This window comes from Corvus kubaryi, unplaced genomic scaffold, assembly GCF_017639235.1.
Source record: "Corvus kubaryi isolate FWS band 111438036 unplaced genomic scaffold, C.kubaryi_AGA036_p1.0 37387, whole genome shotgun sequence".
NCBI classification, from domain to species: Eukaryota; Metazoa; Chordata; class Aves; order Passeriformes; family Corvidae; genus Corvus; species Corvus kubaryi.
Window position 1 is genome coordinate 7,439,609 of NW_024581129.1, and position 19,704 is coordinate 7,459,312.

General features: G+C 56.1%; 1 protein-coding gene across 1 annotated transcript in view; it reads left to right on the top strand.

Annotated features, from left to right (window-relative positions):
- Window positions 1-19,704, top strand: part of RAB26 (RAB26, member RAS oncogene family) — a gene marked incomplete at its 5' end in the record, with an annotated part of 27,204 nt that continues 7,500 nt past the window's right edge. Inside the window, 2 exons of the mRNA XM_042037592.1 lie at window positions 1-168; window positions 2,650-2,760. Of these exons, the coding sequence (XP_041893526.1) occupies window positions 1-168; window positions 2,650-2,760 (279 nt within the window). The remainder of the gene's footprint in view (window positions 169-2,649; window positions 2,761-19,704) is intronic.

The window sequence follows — 19,704 nt, forward strand, 5'->3', positions numbered from 1 at the left end:
GCCGCGCCCTCCGCCGCGCTGCCTCCCGGCGCACCGGGCACCGGCCGCGGCGCCGCCGCCCCCCGGGGGAGCTCCGCCGCCGCCCCTGAGCTGCCCCGCAACGGCGGCGCCGCGGCCGGGCGGCCCTCGCTGAGTAGCAGCGGGGAGTTCTACGACCTCGCCTTCAAGGTGCGGGGCCGGAGCGGGCAGCGGGGAGGGCTGCGGGAGCGCGGGGTCAGGCGGGTGCGGGGCCGGGTGTAGCGTCCCCGAAGTTGCTGGGGGCCAGGACCGGGAGGGCATCCCTGCTTCCCTTCATCCCTGCTTCCCTTCATCCCTGTTTCCCTCGCTCCCAGCCCCGGCATCCCTCCCCTCCGTAGCCGCCGGGTCGGGGTCTCGGCGGGGGCTGCGCCCGCACAGCTCCCGGCAGCGGGGCTGCTGCTGCGGGACTTGTGCAAGTGACGCCCAAAGGCTGCTCCGGGGAGTTACTGTAACCTCCCGGCTCCTCTTTAACCTACAAAAAACCGGGGCTGTGAGCAGGGTGATGGCACCCCTCGAGGGGCATCGACTGTGCTCCGGCTGCTGCTGAGATGTCCCCAGCCTTTTGGGCTCAGATGGCTTCTCCTCGCTGCTTCAGATCTTGGCGAGCGAGTCACAGAGCGAACATATTTGCTTCCTCCCCACTTCATCATGCGACCTGATGCAAGCCCAGCTTGGAGCTCATTTGATGATTTTAGGGCTCACATAGTGATTTTGGGGCTCATTTAGTGATTTCGGTTGAGGCCACGACTCGGTGAAACCCCTCTGTGTTTCTAACACAGATCTCTGTAGCTGAGCTCGGGGGATTGAGCCTGGAGAACGCGGGTTTGCTGTGGCAAGTCCCACCTTGGTGTGTGGTGTTAAGAGCTTGGTGCCTGTGGCAGTCGGTGTGGCCGTCACGGTGTCAAAGTCTGGGATGTGGGGTAGGAGGTGTTAAGGTTCGGTATGTGGGGTTGGTGAGGGACGTTCCAGAAATGTGTTTGGTTGCTTCGGTAGGTGGTTGGTCCTGATACAGCTTCATTAATGGTTCAACGGCTTCCTTAAAATGGAGCCACCTCTGTGTTTGCACTGGTCCTCAGCTCCTGGAGCTCACCTCTGCCTGCCCAGGCTGGGGCTTTCCCTGGGGGTCGTCCCCATGGCACGAGGGTGCGCCAAATGGGTCTTGGATAAGCCTAAACACACTGGATAGACAAAATATCTGCTAATGGTCTGGCTGATTTTGAACCAGTGGCAGACGAAAATTGCTTTGTATCCAGTAAAAACCTGGTTTATTAAACTTTCTCCTTCCCTTTCCCCTCTCCTGAGGCTTCTGGTCTCTGCCTGAGGCAGTGGCCAAGTCCTGGGCATGGAGCTGGATCCTGGCCCTGGGCACTCTGCGGGCCCGGGTGAGGCTTTGGTGGTGCTGAGTGGGGAGCAGCTGCTGTTGAGGGTCACCTATTCCAAAAAGATGTCTGGAAAATTTTTTAAAAAATCAATAAAGTTACTTTTTTGCCCCCCTTCCCTTGGCTTCACACCAATACTCCCGTGGGCACTGGCTGCCCTCACCCCGCTGTGCCTGGTGCTCCTGTGGGACACCAGTGTGGGGCTCTGCTGGGGGTGTGGGGCACCGTGGGCAGATCCTGTCCTCCTTGGCAGTGCCCTCCGGCCCCAAAACGAGCTACACCTGTGGCTGGGGCTGCTGCTGCCTCTCAGGGCTGAGCTGCAGAGTGGTGGTGGCATTTGCCACTTCTGACAGCTTCTGGGAGGGTTCGGTGTGACCCAGGGCAGTCCCTGCCATAAAGCCATTTAAATCCTGTCACAGGTTAATGGCTCGTGGAAGGCTGATGGCAGCGCCTTGGGAGAGAGGGAACCTGCCACGGCAGGTGTGGAAGGAGCTGGCACAGCCCGGCTCCGTGGTCCCGGGTTTGTCAGTGTCATCCTGCCAGGGGGAGCAGGGTTAGTGCCCTGGGGGGCAGGAGGGCTGTTGGTGTGGGCAGAGGTTTTGGGGAGCTGCATTTGGAAGCAGCCTCAGCTCTGCCGTGGTTGCTTTGTGGTGAGGATGTGCCTGCCCTGTGTGTGCCCACGGTGGCTGCTGGGTAGGGAAACTGAGGCAGGTGCCACTGGGAGCTGCCCCCTTGGCATCCATGGAGGACCAGGAGGGCAGCCGGCCGTGGGCATGTGTGGGTCCCACTGAAGGTGAGGGCAGAGTGCACCCCTGGAGCTGGCGCTTGTGGCTGGGGACCCCCTGAAGTCTCCCCATGGGCAGTGTCACCCTCCCAGAAAGCCCCACACATGGTGGCGTGTTTTGTGGGTGTGCTGGGGACATCACGGGTGGCTCCTGTCACCCAGATGGCATCTCTTGGTTTTCAGGGGGTGTTTGTGACCCCATGAAGGACCTGCTAAGTGCCGGTCAGGGGAAGGTGTCTCCAGTTTGGTGACATGGTGCAGGGTGGGGAATAATCCCACTGTGGATCTTTCCCACCCTCTTCCCCACCCTCCCCTGAGTCCGAGGACATCGCTCTTGGATGTGCTTTTTCCCCTCAAGCATCTGCTGCCCACTCCTGTGATGGAGCGGGGTAATGGCTGCAGTGGGGCTGCCTTCCCAGAGCCTGGAGCCTGACGCCCCTCCCTCGCTCCCTCCCTCTCTCCCTGCAGGTGATGCTGGTGGGCGACTCGGGGGTCGGCAAGACCTGCTTGCTGGTGCGCTTCAAGGACGGCGCCTTCCTCGCCGGCAGCTTCATTTCCACGGTGGGAATCGACTTCAGGGTAAGTGCCTGGGGGGCTCCTCAGCCCTTTCCAGGGGTCTGGCAGGTGAGTGATGGATGTTGCAGAGGAGTAACTAAACATTGCTCCGAGGACTTAAACCTCATCAGCTCGGGGGCGCTCGGGGTGACAGCAGCGGCAGCAGCTCAGCAGCGTCTTCGTTACAGCTTTGCACAGGGACGGGGGAGCGTGTCCTCTGCTCAGGATCCTGGGGATAATTCCTGTAACAACTGAGGCCTGACACCTGCCCATGAAAATATTTCCCTAAGGCAGTTGCAGTGTTTTGAAGAGTTGTTTGGTTTTTTTTCTTGAAACAGCAAACAACAAAACCAACAGTGATATAAACCAGAATGCCCTGGAAGAATCTCCTGAGCACAGCTTTGGGGTGCTGATGTGGGGCTGTGGTGCTGTGTGGCCCTGCTCCCTCTGGCCTGGGGGGATGTGTTGTGCTGAGGGATCAGTTTGGTTGGGAGCAATCGGAGCATCCTGGTGCCAGGAGTCATGGGGGTAGCAGTCAGAGCTGTACAGCTCCAGTGAGGACAGTGGGAACCTGCTCCACACAGGGAATAAGGGTGGACTGGGAGGAAGAAAGGGGGACACTGCATGCCCCAGTGAGCCCAGAGCGTCCTTTGCCAGGCAGGAACATCTGAGTGCTGGCTGGGGCCCTTGAAACCTTTTCTTGGCCATGTTTCTCTGTCAGTCCCTTGCTGGGGGCACTGCCTATGGTTCAGTCAGGCCCTGGTGAAGGGGGTCTGCAGTGCTGCCACCCCTGAGGTGGGACAGCAGAGCAACAGGAATGGTGACTTTACAGAGGTGGCACCAAAGAGCCTTTACAGCAGCTGTGCAGGGCACGAGGCAGCTTTTTGCCACCAAAGCAGCAGCCAGCAGCATGCCTGGCTTGGCTCGCTGGCACCAGGATCAGCTGCTCCCTGTCCCTCACCAGTCCCCCAACCATCTGCTCCCCCCAAAGTGTGAGCTTGTCACCTCCCAGGATGTCTGGGCAGTGCTGCTCTCCCTGCCCTGCTCCTGGGGCACCGGCTGTGCCGTCTCCCTGTGCGATGGATTTGGCTCCGTTTGGGTGCTCTGGTGGGTGCTGTGAAAAGCTGCTGGTGGTGCCATGCACCAGTGTTGCGTCTTCCCAACCGCCTTTTTCCAGCAGGATCTTGGATCTTCACTTCTCTTGGAGGATTTCTGGGAGATGAGTCTCTTGTAACCTTCTGCTTGGCTGGGGTGTGAGTAATAACTCGCTGGTGCAGTGACATTGGGAAGGGATGAAGGACAGCTCAGAAAGCCTTAAGGAAGGAAGGGATGTTTCATGCCTGGTGAGGCTGGGGGCGTGCAGCAGGTAAAATGGGTAAATTGGGGTCTGTAATTTTATACAAAGGTAATTACACAGTGTTTCAGGTGTTCTTCAAATGAAAAGCGTTTTATTACTGATTGCAGTGATTGATAGAGAGGGCAGCCATAAAACCCTGTGACTTATTGATTAGAGCGCTGAAATGACTGTTACTGAGAAACAATCAAATTAGGGTTAATTTACTTCTCTAATAGAGCTGCTAGAGCTACATGGCTCTGAAATGGGCAGATTATACAGTGGGGGAGATCATGTGTATGCCCTAAAACTCATTATTATCATCCTTGTAAGGCATTCGTAATTTTGGGGGACATGGAAATAGTTTTGTGATGTGCATCTCCATTCCCATTAGGATAATCCTGTTTGTGGGCACTGGGTAATTGTCCCTCTCGCTGTGGGCGCTGCGATGCAGATGATGCTCTGGGGTGGCAACTCTGGAGGCTTCTGCTGGTTTTAATTTGTGTCTTTTTAATCACAAAACTGTCGTATCACAGCTCCTTCTCTCCGCAGCCCCAGAGTTTGGCAGGGGTTTTGCTGGCTGAAGCAGGCGAGGCTGTTTGTGAGGTGGCAGTGGTGGGAAGTTGTCACTGGGGTTTGCTGTGTTCTCTTGGCCAGCTGGGAGAGGTGCTGAGTGAGCACAGGAGGGTTATTCTGGGGTTTTGTGGGGTTTTGGCAGGGTTTGTGCCAGTCTCTGAGCCTCGCTGGCACCAGAGACCGCAGGGACCTCTCCAAGGCCAGCGTGTGTGGCAGCTGTGCTCCTGTGCACGCATGACCTTGTTCGGGACCTGCCAGGTCCCTGGGGCCCGTCCTGGCCCAGGAAACCATGGGGATAGAGCTGCCGAGCTCCTGGCATTGGCCTGGAGACCATCTCCACTCTTCCTGATGCCATCTGGTCCCTGCAAGTGCTCTGGAATGGGACACAGCTGTGTTGGGGGCAGCCCCCATGCCAGCCCGGCTTCCTTCTCTCCCAATCTGTCCACTGGTCCCAGTGGGCTCCAGGATTCATTGCTCATTTTCAAGGATGTCAAACCATTAGATGCACCCAAAGCTATGGCTAATGGATTACATAGGCCAGAGCGAATGTAAATGAATAGAAATCCATTTAAAATTAATCTGGCATTACAATTCCTAATGGCCCCTGAGGTTTGTTCCCTCCTACTGTTTTATGTGAGGGAGAACCTCCCGCATCGAGTTTGTTTATCATCATCTCTTAAACAAAGAAGGATGTTGATCTGAATGTGTTTGGAAAACAAACCACTGATGCTGGGGAAATAAAGATGATTGTAATATTAAAAAAGACATCAAAATGGCATGTGTTGGCTTCAAGCTTCAGAGGTGCTGAGTCCTCAGTGTTCCTTCCTGGGAAAATTGGGTTTGCTGGGGGAGCATCTTTAGCTCCTGGGGGTGATTCCAACCTTCCCAGTTCAGCTGGGACAGTGCCAGGGTTTGGCTGGGGGTGCAGTGCTGGGTGAGCCCCCCACTATGGGTGCCATCGAGGCAGAGCCCTGGGTGAGGAGTCCTGTCCAGGCAGAGCTTTGGCTGAGCAGAAACATCTGTCTGCTGAGCTCCTGAGCTGCTTCCCCTCAGGGGAAAACCCCTCTCTGCCTTCTGTGTCTGGATCACAGGTATCACCTTCAGGGTTTCATTGTTAGATAATTAGGGGCTTAATTACTGCCCTCCATGAGCTCTGCTGAGCCATGGCATGAGGTCTTATCTGGGGAATCCTGTCAGGTGCCTCTGCTTGGGAGGTCTTTCCCCACAGATCCCCACTGGTGAGGGCAGAGCAGCTCTCTGGGCATGTCATATGTGCTTTCCTGACTTCATATGTTCGGGTTCCAGGGAGAAGGGGCTCCTGGAAAAGAGCAGGTTTAGTGCTCAGGGGTGTGAATCCCGATTTTCTCAGTGCCACGGAAGGAGCTGCTGCTTCTTGTAATTTTGGCAGCACTGCAGAAACCTCGACAGAAATTCGAGCTGCGCAGCCAGCGGGACTTGTGTCATGTCGTGACAGCTGAGTAACGGGAGGGAGGTCTTGCCAAAGCAGAGAAGCCAAAGGGCCACGTGAACCCACTGTGTCCCTGTCCCCAGTGACACCCGGGCTCCGTGGGGCTGCCCAGCCCGGTCCTCACAGCCCGGAGCTTTGCAGGGTTGGGTGAGTGAAGATTTTTATACTAATTGGACCTGAAAGGAGAAGAACATAAAAGAAAAAAATTAAGGATGAGCCTTTTCTCCCTGGGAAGAGGTGCTAATGAGCTTCTTTGCATTAGCAGGGGGGATGGTTCCTGTGTTAATCAGGGGGATGAAACCAGGGTGGCTTCTCTTCGTGTGCTCCCAGGTGTGCAGCGGTGTCACTCCTCTCTTGCTGCCCCGAGGACAGGGAGCATCCTCCTGGCACCGAGCTCAGGCGCTGCTGCAAGAGGAGGAGCAGGAGGGAGCCAGCCCTGGTGCTTCAGCACAGCTCCAGGCTTCCAGAGCAGCCCCTGGGCACAGGGGATATTTCCTTTGAAGGCTCAGCTTTGATGTGCACAGGTTCACACCGATGTGAGGGGGTTCAGCTGCTCGCCAGCACAGCCCCCTCGGGAGGCTCTGTGCTCTGCTCAGCCTCGGCTTGGCTGTGCCGTGGTTAATCTGGGACAGCCCCGTGCTGTAGATAAAACCTGTCACCGGTGGCCCTGAGCTCTAAGGACTCCTGATTACACTCAGCCCTGTGCTGCTCAGGGTTGGAATCAGCGGTGTATAATGTGTTTTTTTAACGTGGGAGATTTGTTGCATCTCTGCTTAATTTTTGTTGTGTTTGTGTGTGCACCTTCCATGGGCTGCCCCTGCCTCCTGCAGTGAGCTGAGCTTTGCAGGAGTATGGGAGCCTTTGCTCCAGCCGTGCAGAGTGTGCAGAGTAACAGGGACCATGGTTTGGATGCACCCAGACCGGTCCTGGGTGTCCATGTGCTGGGAGAGGGGTGTGGATGCCCTGAGCATCTGCTGGTCCCCAGTGGGCATGCACATCCCTGCCCGTGGGGCAATGCTCAGGTCCCCAGCAGGTGCCCACATCCCAGCCCACATCCCTGCCCTCACAGCCTTTGCCTGGTGCTTCCCTTTGAGGGGCTGGAGCAACCTGGAGCCTCCTGAAAGCCAAGGGCTGGCTTTTATCTCAGCGGTTGGCATGGAGCATTAGCAGGGCTCATTTTCTGATGGATCAATCTGGAAAAAGTGGGAGGAAAGCTGCTTAGGCCAGAAGAAAGAAACGGAAATAAATTAATTTCAGCGTCTTTCTGTGTAAAATTAGCTCTGGATGTTGGAGGAAAGGAACTCGGGCGCTGGGCAGAGTGTTTAGTCTCTCCTTTGCTGTGTGGGGTCAGGATGGGGATTTGCTGCAGTAGGGTGGGTTTAGGTTGGTCTCCAGGGCTGGAGCTCTGGAGGGAAGTGGCCTTTCTCTGGGAGAAACATCTTGGTGCTGCTGAATTGCTTGGATCAAATTCCGCTCCGTGGGGTCACGCCAGTGGCAACACAGCTGCAACCAGGATGGGGAAGGTGGAGAGGAGCAAGCAGGGGATGCCTGTTTGCCAACCATGGGTATGCCCATGGCAAAGGCTTGGAACTGGATGACCTTTAAGGTCCCTTCCAACCCAAACCATTCCGTGTTTCTGTGTGCTTCCAGCAGCTCTTTGTCTGAAAATCAGTTTGTTCTGCACTTCCCATTGCTGGATGAATTTTAATAGCAGCCACTAGCTGATTTCATATTTTTGCATTTCTCTCTGTATGGAGAGCTGGGCTCAATTTGCCCAGAGCAGATTTCCATCCCTGCAAGTGCTCAAGGACAAATTGGATGGGATTTGGAGCAACCTGGTCTAGTGGAAGGTGTCCCTGCCCTCGGCAGGGGGTTGGAACTGGATGGGCTTTAAGATCCCTTCCAACCCAAACCATTCCAGGAGTCTCTGATGATTCCTGTGATGCTCCCACCCCTTCTGCCTGGTTCCAGGGATGGACACGATGCTGTCACCGGTGCTGTAGGGACCACCTGTGCCCAAATCTGGCACGGGGAGGCAGGTCCTGGCAGCCTTGCCTAGGGAGGGCAGCACTGATCAGCCGGGATTTTACCCCATGTGCCCGTGTGTGACTCTGAGGACGCTGCTCTTCCCCAGCTGCTGCTGGTGCCTGTTCCCTGCTCCCAGGCTGGGCTCTCAGAGGAGTAAATATCCATTTTTCATGGGAAGCCCAGGCCTGCTTTTCTTCCCGTGGCTGCTCCCTCCCTTGCAGAGGGACACTCACAGCTTTGCAGTCGGTGCCTGTCATTTGCATGCAGGGCTCAGTTGCCAAGAGATGCTGCGAGCGGTGCCCGTGGCGGCTGTGCCCGCTCCTCACAGCTCCCGGGCTTTTACTCATCTTCCTTTGCCTCTTGCTTTTGGAAAATAGTAACCCCAGTTCTGCAGCACACCAGGAAGATGCAAACCCCCGCATGCAGGCAGTGATCCCAGCGGACAAGGGACTCCATTCCTGCCTTGGGGAAGGCAGAGAAAGAAGATGAATGTCTTCAAAGCAGAGAAGTGCTTGAGCAGCTGGAGTGGCAGCGAGCCCCAGAGCCTGGCTAAGAAAACTCTTAACCAGCTTAATCCTCTTTGCAGGATGGTGGAAAGGTGCCTTCTCCACCTCCTTGGTGTCAGAAATACCACCCAGAATAGTTTGGATGTGGAATTTTGCATCTGTTTCAGCTGACATGACAGCGCTGGGGACATGGGGTTTGGGAGATGCTTCTGGAAGGGCACCAGTGTCTCCAGGCTCCTGCAGCCCTGCTGGTGCTTGGTGGCTTCCTGGTGCATGTTGATAGCTGGTGTCCCCGTGGGTCTGTCCTGGCCTGGGGTGCTTGGAATAATGGATTTAATTAGCTCAGGGGGAGAGCAGAAGGTCTGGGATGCTCAGGAGCTGCAGTGCCAGGACACAGGCAAGGAAAACATAAACCTGGGAGCTGCTGGTAGAAAGAGGGAGATTGTAAAGGTGCTCAGCATAATCTGCCTCTGTATCCTCCTGATGAGAGCTGTGTGGGAGCCCAAAAGCCCTACCAAAGATGGGGACTATGGGAAACTCAGTTGGGAAATGCAATTCCCACCCATCCACATTGTGTCTGGGGTTGTGAGGCAGATCCCTGCTCCTGCTGTGCTCCAGCTCAGCAGGATCACGGTGAAGGAGCAGGGTGAGCAGGAGGTCGGGCTGGAGGAAGTCTGTGGGTACACGGTTGTGCTGTGTTGGCTCCTCTCTGGCTGCTGCCAGGTGGGAAGTGGGCCCTGGAGAGGCCAATTTGGGCACTGGAACATCCACTGCCATGGATCCGAGCCGGGCTGGATCCGCTCCTGGTGTCAGGACCTGTGAGGGAGCATTTTATAGCCAGTAAAGCATTTAAATGGGGCCAGAGTAAGTCTAAATGGTTTGAATATTTAATGGAATACATTTGGCTTAATTTCACTTTCATCTTTTATTTGTGATAAAATATTGAATTCAGCTGTGCAGAACTGGGTTGTTCTTTGAAAGCAGAGGGAAACTGGCCAGGAAAGGGGGGACAGGTGGGTTTTGGGGTGTCTCAAACTCCTCCACTGCCCCCGGGATGGGCATTTGGGGCATCCCTGCCCCTTGGCTCTGCCTTGCTCAGCTCCTGTGATGCCCTGAGCCCTTGCTGCCTCTCTGCTGAGCCACTGCCTCGTTTTGTCAATTAATTATTGCTCTCAGCAGGCTTTGGGTTATTCCCGGGATGGATGTTGATGACCTCTGTGGGGAAGGGTGAGGTGCCAGTCCTGGGTTTGGCAGTGCTGGGATGGCTGCAGTGGCAGGAGCCGATTCTGGCTGAGCTCATCGGGTGCTCACTGTGTGTTGTTCTTCCCTGCAAAACACCTTTCCCTTTGTCCTTTCCCCAGAGCCACTTCCCTGAGACCTGAGCCGTGGGGTGGGTCCCATCCATGGGGCTCTGCTGGACCCTGTGATGGTAACACTGAGCAGCACAGTGGCCAAGGGCAGGGCAGCAATCGACCGTGCCAAAGCCTGGGACAGCAAGTACTGGCAGGTCATCCTCCTTGGGAAAAAGCGCCCCCATCCCAGCAGGTCAGAGCTGTGTTTGTGGTGGAGGGAGCCGCAGTGTGGGGTGAGCCTCAGCAGCTGTCCCTGTCCTTGGATGGTGATGGGGCACGCACTGTTCCTATGGTGATGGGGGATTGAGGGCTTTACTTGCAGAGCCTTTGGAAGCAAAATACTTTTCTGTTGGCCCCACAGGCAGAGCTGCGCGCTGCCCGTGCGGCTCCTGGCTCCATCCCAGGGTGCCGGGGCTGCCTGGCTCCCCCAGCTCGGGATCCCAGCGGAGCCCTGGAGCTCACACAGCTGTTTGTCTACCAGGGACATACAGCATTTTTAATCCTGGCTCGGCACCGAGTCATTGCCCTGAGGCGTTGGTGAATCTCTCGGAAGCAACAGCAAATAATTCATCTTTATGCCTCCTCTGGGAAAAAGTGTTTCTCCCTGATCACAACTAACGTGAGTTGGGAGCTTGTGGTGCTTCAGCTTTAAAGGGTGATGTCCATGGCCCTGGGCCATGGTTGTCCCAGCGTGAGGAGGAACTCAGTGGGTGCTTTGGGGGTCTCAGTGATGCTTCCGAGCCTGAGGAAGATGTTGGTGTGACGGGGCTGGGTCAGTTCTGCCTGCAGGAAGTCAGCAGGCAGGAAGGGTCATCTTCTAGGGGCCAGTAAACCATTAGCACATCTCTGAGGATGTGACTGGTCCTGGTGTGAACACCTGCACAGGTTTTGTTCCATTTCGTGGGGGATTTTTCTATTTAATTTATTGAAAGGAGGGGAGTGGTGGGAGCCATGCCCAGCTGCTTGGGTCAGATGCCACGAAGCCATTGCATCCACCTCGTCAGCCCTTGTGCCATCTGCATCCTGTGTCTCGGGATGTTTTCCTCCTGCCTGCCAAGCCTCGATGTTCCCGGGCTCAGTGACATGCTGGGGAAATGGAGGCTTTGGCTTTTCCAGCTTTGCCTGCGCAGCATCACCACGGCAACGATCCCGGCGAAGGCTCCGCGTGCGGGTCTGTGGCAGTAACGCCGTCACTGGGGAAGAGCTGCCGCACCATGGCCATGAGCCCCCGGGCTGCCATGTGTGCCAGGCGTGCTGGGGGTCCTGCCCCACGCCAGGGCTGTGGCTCCTCCTCATCGGGACCGAGCCTGGCCTGGCCCCTGTGCCGGGCACATCCCCCCGGGGAGAGCCAGCTGTCAGCCCCGTGTTCCCAACCTTGGAACAGCTTCCTGTTAATGATCTTTTTCCCTGCAAAGCCAAGTGCAGGAGGCTGCTGAAGGCATCTGGGGAGCTCCAGCCCGTCTGGAGAGTGCAGACTCCACTGGTGAGGACCTTGCCCTGCTCTGGATGCTGAATTTGGCAGAAATTGCTGGATCTGCTTCCCTTGCCACTCGCCAGCAGCTGGTCCCACCCGTGCCTCCGTGCCTTGCTGCTTCCTTAGAACTAATGATTAAGAAAAACACAGCTGCATGTGTGGATGAATAATTCAGCCCAGCCTGGCTGCTGGGAGGTCGAAGTGGAGATGCTGTCCAGGGACCTCCCTGTCGGAGGGGAAGGGTCCATGGATGAGCATCCATCCACAGTGCCCCGGGCAGTGCAGGGTCAGTCCAGACCCTTTCTCGGGAGCACAGGGAGCCCTTCCAGCAGCTCGTGCACCCAGATGGCTGAGCTTTCTTTGGTTTATCTTTTTTCCCTGGTGTTGAGCACGCTCGGCTCTGGGAGCTGTGGGGAAGCAGCCGCGCTGTGACCACCGGCCTCTGCATCGCTCCGTTTTCCTCAGAGGAGGAGCCGGGGGATTGTTGCTACTCCTGGTGTCAATTTCTAGAGCTGAGCCTGGATTTGGCAGCGGTGCTGGGCAGCTCCCACAATCCCAGCCCTGGTGAAGGGCTGGCACCTGTGCTGGGCTGGTGGGGATGTGAGCCCTCCCAGCCTTGTGTCCCTGCACCTGCCCATGGCAACAGCGTGGCAAGGCAGTGCCCTCCAGGCTGGTGACAGCCCTGTGACGCTGCCCTGGGCACCTGTCACTGGTTGTGTGTATTGTGTGCTGTCACCTCCTGCTCCTGGGTGTTTTTTTGTGGTCATGGTGTGAGGGGGAGCAGAGGGTGCCTGTGAGGCACCTCAAGCCCTTACAGTGCCAGCTGTGGTGCCAGCGTGGTGCTGTGGTGCTGCAGAGCCTGGACAGCGGCACCCAGAGCACTTAATTCAGTCAGTGCCGAGGGGCTGAGCTTGGAGAGTGGGTCCTGCTCTGTGGGGCTGCTCCCAAGACCCCTTTAATTCGGGGAGACACATCCAGGAGGCTCCCAGCAGGGCTGGGGCTCAGTGAGTGGCTCTGTGGCTCAGGCCAAACTTCCTTCAACCCATTCATGAGCTGTTCTTATAAATGTGCATGAATTAACGGGAGAAGTGCTCAACAATGCCGAAAATAACTTTGTTCCCAAGCAAGCGTTAATGCCTGGCAGATGTGTTTTTCCCTCCTGAATAATACACACATGAGGTCAGACAGCTGGGTGTGCTGGGGGAGAGCAGCGGGAGCAGAGCAGCTCCGGGAGGGCTGATTCTCCAGGGATCAGCCCCACAGCCCAGTGCAGAGATGGAAATCCTCTCCTGAGGACCTGGCTGCTCCAGCTGGAGTTCTTGGCTGAGGCTGGGCTTCCCAAGTGCGCAACAAAAAAATCGAGGTGGCTGTGTGTGGGTTTTAGTTCAGTTTTGTTTGTAAAAGGGTTGGCAATGTCTTGGAACAGCTTCCTGGGAGCATGGTCTGCACTGCTGCCCAGACCTCCAGCGCCCACAGTGAAGGACTTGGGGTGTTTTGCATCCCTGGGGTGATTTCCCAGCACAGTCCAGGCTGCAGGTCTGCTCCAGAGCCCCACACAGGGAGAGCAAATGGTGGAGTTGGATTGGCCAGACTGGTTTGACTGAGTGGGGTGGTTTTGGTGAGGAAGCGCCGGCAATGTGCTCAGTGTACTGCAATTCCTCAGCACCTCTGCATCTCCTGGGGCTTTTCAGTGGTGCCCAAACCTGGGGAAGAGCCTGCTCTAGCAGAGCGGAAAATGGGAGAGCTGGGACTGCTGCCAGGGAGAAGGAAAAGCTTTTTTGCAAAGATCAAAGCTTTGACTGCACGGTGCCTGCGCTGGCGGAGCCCTGTGCTGGGAGCGCCGGGATCGCTCCTGTGCTGTGGCTTCTGCCTTGTGCCACCTGTGGGTGGGTCCGAGCGGCCACCCCGGCACTGGCAGAGGAGTGATGGGGCAAAGGCTCTGCCCACTCAGCCCCTGTGTCCCCGGCTCTGTCCGAGGGGGATTTCAGGATTGTTCTTGCATAAGGGGCAGGTGGCCAGGCAGGACCATGGTGGCATCGCCACCTGTGGCAAAGTGAAAACACCGTGGTTGGTGGGGAGAAAGTGAAACCTCAGAAAGCTCCCCTGGACTTTGGGGAGCAGCCACAGGGCTGAGGAGGGTCCTGCCCTGCAGAGAGGGGCCTGGGACTTGCTGCGTTTCAGCCCTGGCTGTCCCTGTTGCCACTGCACCATTCAGAGATGGGCTGTGGTACCAGGGAGCACTGGGACCTGATGGGTGCCAGTCCTGGAGGCTGACTGGACTTGTTCAGCCATCAGAAAATCTCATTAGAGTTCTTCAGTCACTCTCTTCTCCTTGAAGCCTTCAAAGGATCTGGGCTCAGGTTTGCTGCACAGCAAGGATGCAGTTTTTGGGAGCTTTCTGCCTTGGCTGTTGGTGAAGGATGGGAATGTTTGGGATAAAAAGCTACAGATTCTTTTGTCAGGTCTTTGGGGATTTCATTTTCTTTAGGGATGAGAAGTGCTCTTTAATAATGCTGTTTGCAGTGCTGTCTGTGGATGCTGCTGTGTTACTGCTGGGTGCTGACAGAGTGTTTGCTGCTGGATGTTCAGGCCTGATTTTTTTAAATTGGATTGTAAAGTCTTCTCAGAAACTTCAGGCAAGTTTTCAGCCCAGGACTGAGGCAAATCCTAGAATCATTTAGGTTGGAAAAGACCTTTAAGGTCAGAGAAGTGCTGCAAGGCTTTATTTCTCCCCAAATAAATGATTCCCCATCCAACAGGACCTGATGAGCCATTTTTCATCTCTGTGGCACTGACGGGGCTGTGTTTGCTGCAGATGAGAAATGATAGAGCAATAAATGCTCTGTGGAGATCCCTGTTCAGCTGTGCAGCGTGGCATGTCCATGATGAGGAAAATGAAGATAAATATACTGAGTGCCACGTTACTTATTCCCAGTATTGGCACGGATCTGCATGAGCCATCTCTGCCCCCTTTGTTTCCAAGGCTTCCTGGTTTAGAAGCAAGCAGGGATATTTTTAAAGATATCCCTTCTTTTATAAAGTAGGGGGAAAAGAGATGGAAGGGGTGAGTAATGCAGCCCGGGGTGGTGGGGGAGCTGTGCAGACTATCCCCGGATGAGGAGGATCCCATCCCATCCCATCCCATCCCATCCCATCCCATCCCATCCCAGGAGCTGCAGGGATGGGTGCAGCCTTCCTGCTGGCTGTCGCTTTTTGGTGGCTCTGGTCTCCAGGTCAGCTGTAGCAGATCCTACCCTGAGAAATTTTGATGGTGGATTTCTCTGGCTGCCCATGGGATTGGGGCACAGGCTCACTCTCACGGGGACATCTCAAAGGCTTGTACGGCCCCGTCTCCCTCCTGCCGGGATGAGCCTGAGCAGCCTCGTTGGGCTTGAGAGCATCAAGTCTCATCTGCCTGTGCCTCCCTCAAGAACCATCCCATGGATCATCCCAGGACCTTGCTGGTTTCATGGAGCAGCCGGACTGGGAGGGAATGTGCCCCTCACCCAGGACTGTGGCTGACATGGGCGATGCCGAGAAGCAGAACAGGGCTGAATTTAAAATGTATGATCATAAGCAGATCCTCTTACCCCTAATCTGTCCCTAAGACAGGATTCTCTTCTTGCCAGAAGACCCTTTTATTTGCAGACTGATGTGACTAGAAGATGATAAGTCACTAATTCTTCAGTGTGTCTGCTCGAACAAGAGCCAGGACTCTTATCTCTGCAGGGCTGGCAGCCAGGGAGACGTTAACTGGGATTTAATGTAGTGAACACGGCTCTGGACAAAGGCTGGTGCTGCTGACATCCCTGGGGCACTTGTTGGGTGCTGCAGGGAAGGGGCTGTGCCCACCTGGAGACCAGGAGGGGGGCATTTATGTAGGGCCAGGCTTGTGGCTTCTCCAGGCCAGACGTGGCAGAGGGACACGGTGGGGTGACCCCTCCTAGCAGCTGTGAAGGGACTGTGGGGTGGCTGTGGCAGCAGAGCAGGTTGGAAGTGCTGTGTGCTGTGAGGGGCTGTGGTGTTAATCTGCATTTCCTGGGATCTGCTGAGGAACTGAGCAGGAGCTGAGCAGCCAGCACCGGCATGTTGTGGGTTCTGAAAGGATCTTGGCAGCGGTGCTGGCGCTGGAGTGGCTGCAGGCAGGAGTGTGTAAGGCCTGGGGAGGAAAACATCCCAAGGCAGAAGTTTCTATTTTTAGCTACAGAGTGCAAATGCGCAGAGCTGCTGAGGAATTAATCACCTGCCCTGGGAGATGAATGGTTGCGATTTTTCTCTGAAGGGAAGATTTATGGGATGAGGCAGAGGGAACCGTGCTGGGGTGTTTTGGCCACCCGGGTCTCCCTGGGATGCTGGGGCTGCACGGGAATGTCTGGTGGTGGCACAGCTGAGGAGGAGAAAGAGGATCATTGAATATGATTCCCAGTGCCTGGGACATCCTCCAGCCCCACACAGCCACACCATGGTACAGCCCTGCCTCCAGCCCCCATCTCTGCCCCAGTCTCCCCATTCCCAGAGGCTTTCCGTAGGTTCCAGCACAGCATCAGGCTGTTCCCTGCCCTCTCCTGCAGGGAATGTGCTCCTGGAAGAGTTTTCTGCAGGCTGGAGTGGTGGGCTGTCTGTGTTCTCCGCGGAGGTGCCGTGTGGCTGGGCTGTGCTGGATCGGGCACTGCTTGGATTTAGAGGGAGCAGGTTTTTGCAGCACTGAGGGGGCAAAGTGGGGCTGGTCCTGGATCCCTGGCTGTGGCAATGGGCTGGGATGTCCCTGAGCCAGGTGCTGTGCCTGGAGAGATGCTGGGCTACCAGGAGCGGCTCCCTGGCTGCGCATGTGTGGGAGAACCTCAGGGTTTTAACAAGCAAATATAATGCAGTGTCCTGCTGTTTTGGGTGGATTTCCATATCGATCCTTGATCTATTTTTGCAGCCGCTGTTGGAGGTGGTGGTTATTTGTGTATCTGCTGTATCACAACTCATCCAATTTCCTCCTGGCACAGGAGTGTTTGTGCTTGCAGGGGCTCCCTGGGCTTTGCCAGGTGGGAATTTGGCTCCTGGTCTGGCCTTGGCACAGGGCTGGAGTGCTCCAGCATCCCTTCAGCCGGTCCTCCACTGCTGGGTTTCTCCTGACTTCCTGAAATAAAGGATAACCCAATCTATGCCCCGCTCCTGGGTGACCTGGCCTGGTGACACCACAACCTAATGACATTTCTGGGTGGCTGTGCTATCAGTCCCACAGCTCATTACTGGCACTAATTAACTCTGTGCTGCCCCAGCGCCTGCGCCCAGTTTGATCTATAGCCACTAATGCCATTTATCCCCACTTTGACAGGAATTTGCCCCTGCTCAGCTTCAGGAGATGCCTCCAAGGCCCAATAATGACATTTGAGGGACTTCTTTTCCATGGTTAAAGTGGAGCCCCCCCTGTGCAGGGGTGCTTGGGTGGGTGCTCCTGGGCAGCACCACTGGAGCCATCGCCCATCACAGACTCAGGGGAGATGGGGTGGGGATCCCCTGGTTGGAGCCTGAATGTGTCAGTGAGCAGCTTCCCATTTGTCCAGTTAATTGCGAAGCAAATTGATCCATGTATCCAATTTAACTTTAAAGGCTTCAATTAATGAGTTCATGCGTGTAAGAGCTGGGAGAGGCCGGGTTGTTGATGCTGATCCTGGGTTGTGCTGCAGCTTCAGTGGTGTGGACTCAGGCACCTGGGGCTGTGCCAGTTGCTCCTGGTGGGATTCACTGGCACTGTGGGGACCTTGTGATCTGAGGGGATGGCATTTGCCCATCCTGCAGCTGCTGTGGGAGCAGAGCAGGGCGGCAGCGCTGGGTTTGTGTGGGAGCATCATCTGTGCACGTTTCAGGAACGGCGCGGTTTCGCTCCAGCACCTTCCCCTCCCTCCCTTCTGCTTCCAAACAGCTGCTCCTGGGCAGTCGTGGTGGTGGGATCGTGCCAGGGCTGCAGCCAGCAGGGCCTTGGTGTGTGATAATGCTGCTCTTAATTGAGGACCATCTGCACTTGGTAATTTAATTTTTCCTGCATCTGCAAGGTTCCAACTTTGTTTATCTGATGTCCTGAAGATTATTTAACTTCGGAGCATCGTGTTTGTTCACCCCAGGCGCTGCAGGCATTCCACTGCAGCCCCTGCTAGATGAGATTTTAATAACGTTCGCACCACCCCAGGAAAAAGGACACAAAAACTGAAATTGGGAAGGGCGACAGCAGAGCTGAGGTGCAGGGATGGTTTTCCTGCCCGAATTGTGGCAGGAGGCTGCTGGGAGCATTACCTCTGTTCTAACGAACGGGATGAGATGAGGAAGGAGCCCTGAGCAACACAGCCCCTCCCCTCGCTGGCAGGGCTGGTAACACATTTCACATCTCAGTGCATTCACACACGGCGTCTTTTGTCTTTGGATGCTTATTAGGAGCTCAGCCCCCAGCTGTGCCTTAGAAGGGCTGACAGGAGGGAATTGAGGCAGCTCCTTAAAAAAAACAAATTGGAAGCTGAAAAGTCACTTAGCCATGGTATGGGGGGAGACCTGGGCATCTGGTTCATCTGAACCACGCTGGTGTGTGCTGCTGGCAGCAGCCCCTGCCCTTTCCCAGCCCAGCTCCTGCCTTTTCCCACCCTGCTCCTCCCATCTTCTTGGCTTCACCCATGCTCTGCAGCTACCCTGTGCTTGGGGGCAGGCAGGGATCACAGAATCCTGGAATGGTTTGGGTTGGAAGGGACCTCAATCCACCCCCTGCCCTGGGCAGGGACACTTCTCACTAAACCATGTTACTCTAAGGCCCCTCCAACCTGGCCTTGGAGACTTCCAGGGATGGGGCAGCCACAGCCAGGGCTAACTTCTTTTGATGCAGACAGGGATGCAGGCAGGAGTGATGCTCTGGATGGCTCTGGGTGTGTCTCCTGCCTTGCAGGAGCACTTCTACAGCTTTTCACCCTGGAATCCTGCTCTGTTCCACACCCAATCCTCAGAAAATCAATTTTTTCCCCAGGTTGGTCCAGCAGCACCTGGATCCATGTGCAGACTTCAATTAGGTCTAAGCACTTACCTCCCTGAAATATAGGTCAGTGTAATTAGTGTGGCTCCTGTTGCTGCCGGCTTGGTGTTAATTACCTCCTGAAGTGGAGGTCAGTGCATGTGGGGCACCTTTGGAGCTTCAGCTTTTTTGGCTGCTCACCAGATGCTTCAAGGTGGCTTTGGCCTAGATGATCCATGCTCAGGGCTGGGGCCATGTTCTCCCTCCCTCCCACCCATGGTGGTCTATCAGCCTTGGAGCATGGCCACACTGGGGACATGGCCATGTCCCCTGGCACAGCCACACACTCTGCTCTGAGCTGGAGTGGGCATGGGGAAGGGTGTTGGTTTTAATGTGTTTGGTGCTGGTTTTAATGTGACTCTCATTGTGTCCTTGTCCCTTGTCACCATCCATCACACCAAGTGTCCTCATCCCCTTGTGCCAAGATCTGGGGCCGATGGTGAAACACAGAGGCTTTTCCTTCCTCTGCAGTCCCTGGCATGGTTCCTGGCAGGTGGTCTTGGCAGCTGGCTGCCAGCACATGGGAACTGTGGTTGGAATGGCATTGTGCCAGTCCAGAGCCTGCGGGATGTGCCTGCACCTCCGCTGCGGCTCCGGCACCTGCATGTAGGAGCCGGGGTTTTGGAGGGCAAGGTGAGCTCGGAGAGTGCATCTCCTGCAGAGCATAAACCTGCTCTGTCTCACCTGTGGCACAGGTTAGGGCAGGGCTGTTCCCCATCCTCTGGGATGAGGTGAAGGTGCAGCTCAGCGCCATTTGCCATGGCTGTGGTTCTGCCCTGGGGATGGCTCTGTCCCTGCTCACCTGGGAGCCCTGGGCAGTGGCACCAAGGTCCAAGGAGCACTTTGTGGCAGTGGGCACCCTAGGTTTTAGGCACTTCAGCCTTCAGCAGCCCTGGTGTCACATCCTGGGAAAAGCTCAGCTCCACATGCAGGGAGCCCTAAACGCCCGGCCGGCTCCCTGAGCCCTGGCTTTTCCCTGAGTACTTCCCAGCTCCCCACTCCCTGGCTGCCTATTTTTACAGCTCCCAGGCTGTGAATCACTTCTCTCCCCCGTCTCAGTCGCTGCCTTTGAAGGTATTTATAAACCTCGGCTGTCTCCCTGCGCTTGCTTGAGCAGACGGAGGATGCAGCACTCCGGCTCTCTCCTGCCCTCTCCTCCTCGCCGGATCCTTGTGTAGATGTGCAGGGG